Raw genomic sequence first — 1,856 nt, 5'->3', positions numbered from 1 at the left:
CTCTCCTGACCCCTGCACGTAAAAGGCCAGGACTCCCTGCACCCTCCTGAGCCCCAGGTAAGGGCAGCAGAGGCCCACAGCTCTTCTGCACTCCTGAAAAACACGGTCACACCAGGTCTGGACTCCCTGCTGACTGCTGAGCAGAGCCCAAGGCTTGCCTCTTGACCCACGACTGTGCCCAGGCCAGGAACAGGAGGGGCTGGCCAGGAGGAGCCTGGCACTAGGCACAGAGGAGAGGCGGTGGGCAAAGGGAGGACTTCTCCTGCCTTTCAGGTGCCACCTGCAGCTGACCCCCGTCTCCCGCTCAGTAAACCATGCGGGGAGACTTCCTGCATGCACAGGGGGTCGAATGTGCAACCTGCCCTGGACCTGGGAGGCAGCCCCGAGCTCAAGGAGGTGCCTGCATGGAGCCGCCCCAGTGGGAAGGGGATGGCCACCACAGGATGCAGGAATGGCAGAGCTGCCCTGGGGCTGGATGGGGGAGACCTGGGGGGGCTGAGGGCACCAGGGTCACCGGTCCTTACCTTGGCCACCTCCTTGTTGGGGTCCTGCAGGTGCAGCAGCAGCGCTGCCCAGCTCTGCCTCACCTGGGTTTTATACCAGCTGTGCCATTTTTTCCTTAGGCACCCTGCCAAGGTGCCGAACAGGGCAAATGAGGCTGTGCACAGGGCATCATCCTTCTGTGGACAAGAAACCCCAGTGGGGTCACAACCAAACCTCTATCTCATGGGCCTGGCACAGCTCCTGACAAGAGCCTTTGGTTTCCAGCCTGCTAGGCGGTCTGCCGGCCTGCTTCTGCCCCACGTGGGCTGCCTGGGAGCCGGGGCGCTCAGCGCAGCGTGGGGAACAGCACCAAAATTCATTTGCCGAACGTGCCGTCACTGGGGCTCTGAATCTGAATCCCGACAAAACCAAATCCCCCCGCCCCTGCGGTCGCTTGTCTCTGCCCAGCTCTGCTTCCGGCTCTGGAGACCCAACGTGGCTGAGAACAGCCCCAGAGCCCCACTCAGCCTGGCCCGGTCGCCCCTGAGTCCCTCCTTGTCTCCAAGGGCCCACCTGGCATCCCGTTCCCTTCGCTTGCTTTTCCTCCTGAGAACTCATTTCTTCCACAACAGTTAAAATCTTCCAGTTTGGACTGGAGAAAGGGGCAGCAAGTGCATCCCCTCCCCGACAGGGCCCACAACAAAGAGCATTCGAATGGGGGTGGGGAGCGGTGCTCACTCACGTGGTCAAAAAAGGCCCTGACGTGCGTCCCCACAGCCAAAATGACAGGCCCTGTACTGGTCCCTAACTGGCTGAGGACCTTGGCCAGCGATATCATGCCCTCTGTCATCACCTCATCTGCAGATGGCACGAAGGAGGCTTGGACCAGGGTGTCCAGGATGAGGGTCCGGTGGTGTTTCAGCTGGACAAACAGAAGACGCGACACATGGATCAGCGCCTACGCTCCTCACCTCTGGGGGCCCCGTTATTCCCAGAGTGTTCAGGACTTCATCTGTCCAAGCAAGCCCCCATGGCTACATTCCCGTATGCCTGTGAGACGCAAGGCACCCACTTCTACACCAAAAGTACACTCGTCACCCCAACGGTCCCTAGAGACACCGCAGGGGCGAGAGAGCAACACTGAATATATGTCGGGGGGTTGTGCGCCCTTTCAGCCCTGCCTCATTGTCTGGTCTCTACGATCAAGCTCCTGTCCAGACACGGCAGAGGGCTTTTGACCTCACCTGTGCAGGGGCACCATGTGCCACGTTCCCCAGGGCCCTGGCTGCCATCCGCCGAACGGCGTAATTGCTGTCCTTGGCTCGTTCCGGCCGCAGAAGAAGGGCTGGGGTCAGCAGCGCCTCGTCCTTGGT

General features: G+C 61.0%; 1 protein-coding gene across 1 annotated transcript in view; it reads right to left on the bottom strand.

The window, feature by feature from the left end:
- The window catches only part of LOC112549039 (maestro heat-like repeat-containing protein family member 2B), a 6,219-nt gene that overhangs the window by 1,150 nt on the left and 3,213 nt on the right, over positions 1 to 1,856 (bottom strand). The window contains exons 6-9 of the mRNA XM_025195853.1: positions 1,728 to 1,850; positions 1,226 to 1,405; positions 525 to 680; positions 11 to 93 (exon numbers count right to left, since the gene is read on the bottom strand). Of these exons, the coding sequence (XP_025051638.1) occupies positions 11 to 93; positions 525 to 680; positions 1,226 to 1,405; positions 1,728 to 1,850 (542 nt within the window). The remainder of the gene's footprint in view (positions 1 to 10; positions 94 to 524; positions 681 to 1,225; positions 1,406 to 1,727; positions 1,851 to 1,856) is intronic.

This window comes from Alligator sinensis, unplaced genomic scaffold (genome assembly GCF_000455745.1).
Source record: "Alligator sinensis unplaced genomic scaffold, ASM45574v1 scaffold3065_1, whole genome shotgun sequence".
In the NCBI taxonomy this organism is placed as follows: Eukaryota; Metazoa; Chordata; order Crocodylia; family Alligatoridae; genus Alligator; species Alligator sinensis.
Note: the sequence above shows the minus strand (reverse complement) of the source record. Positions and strands in the feature narration are given on the sequence as shown.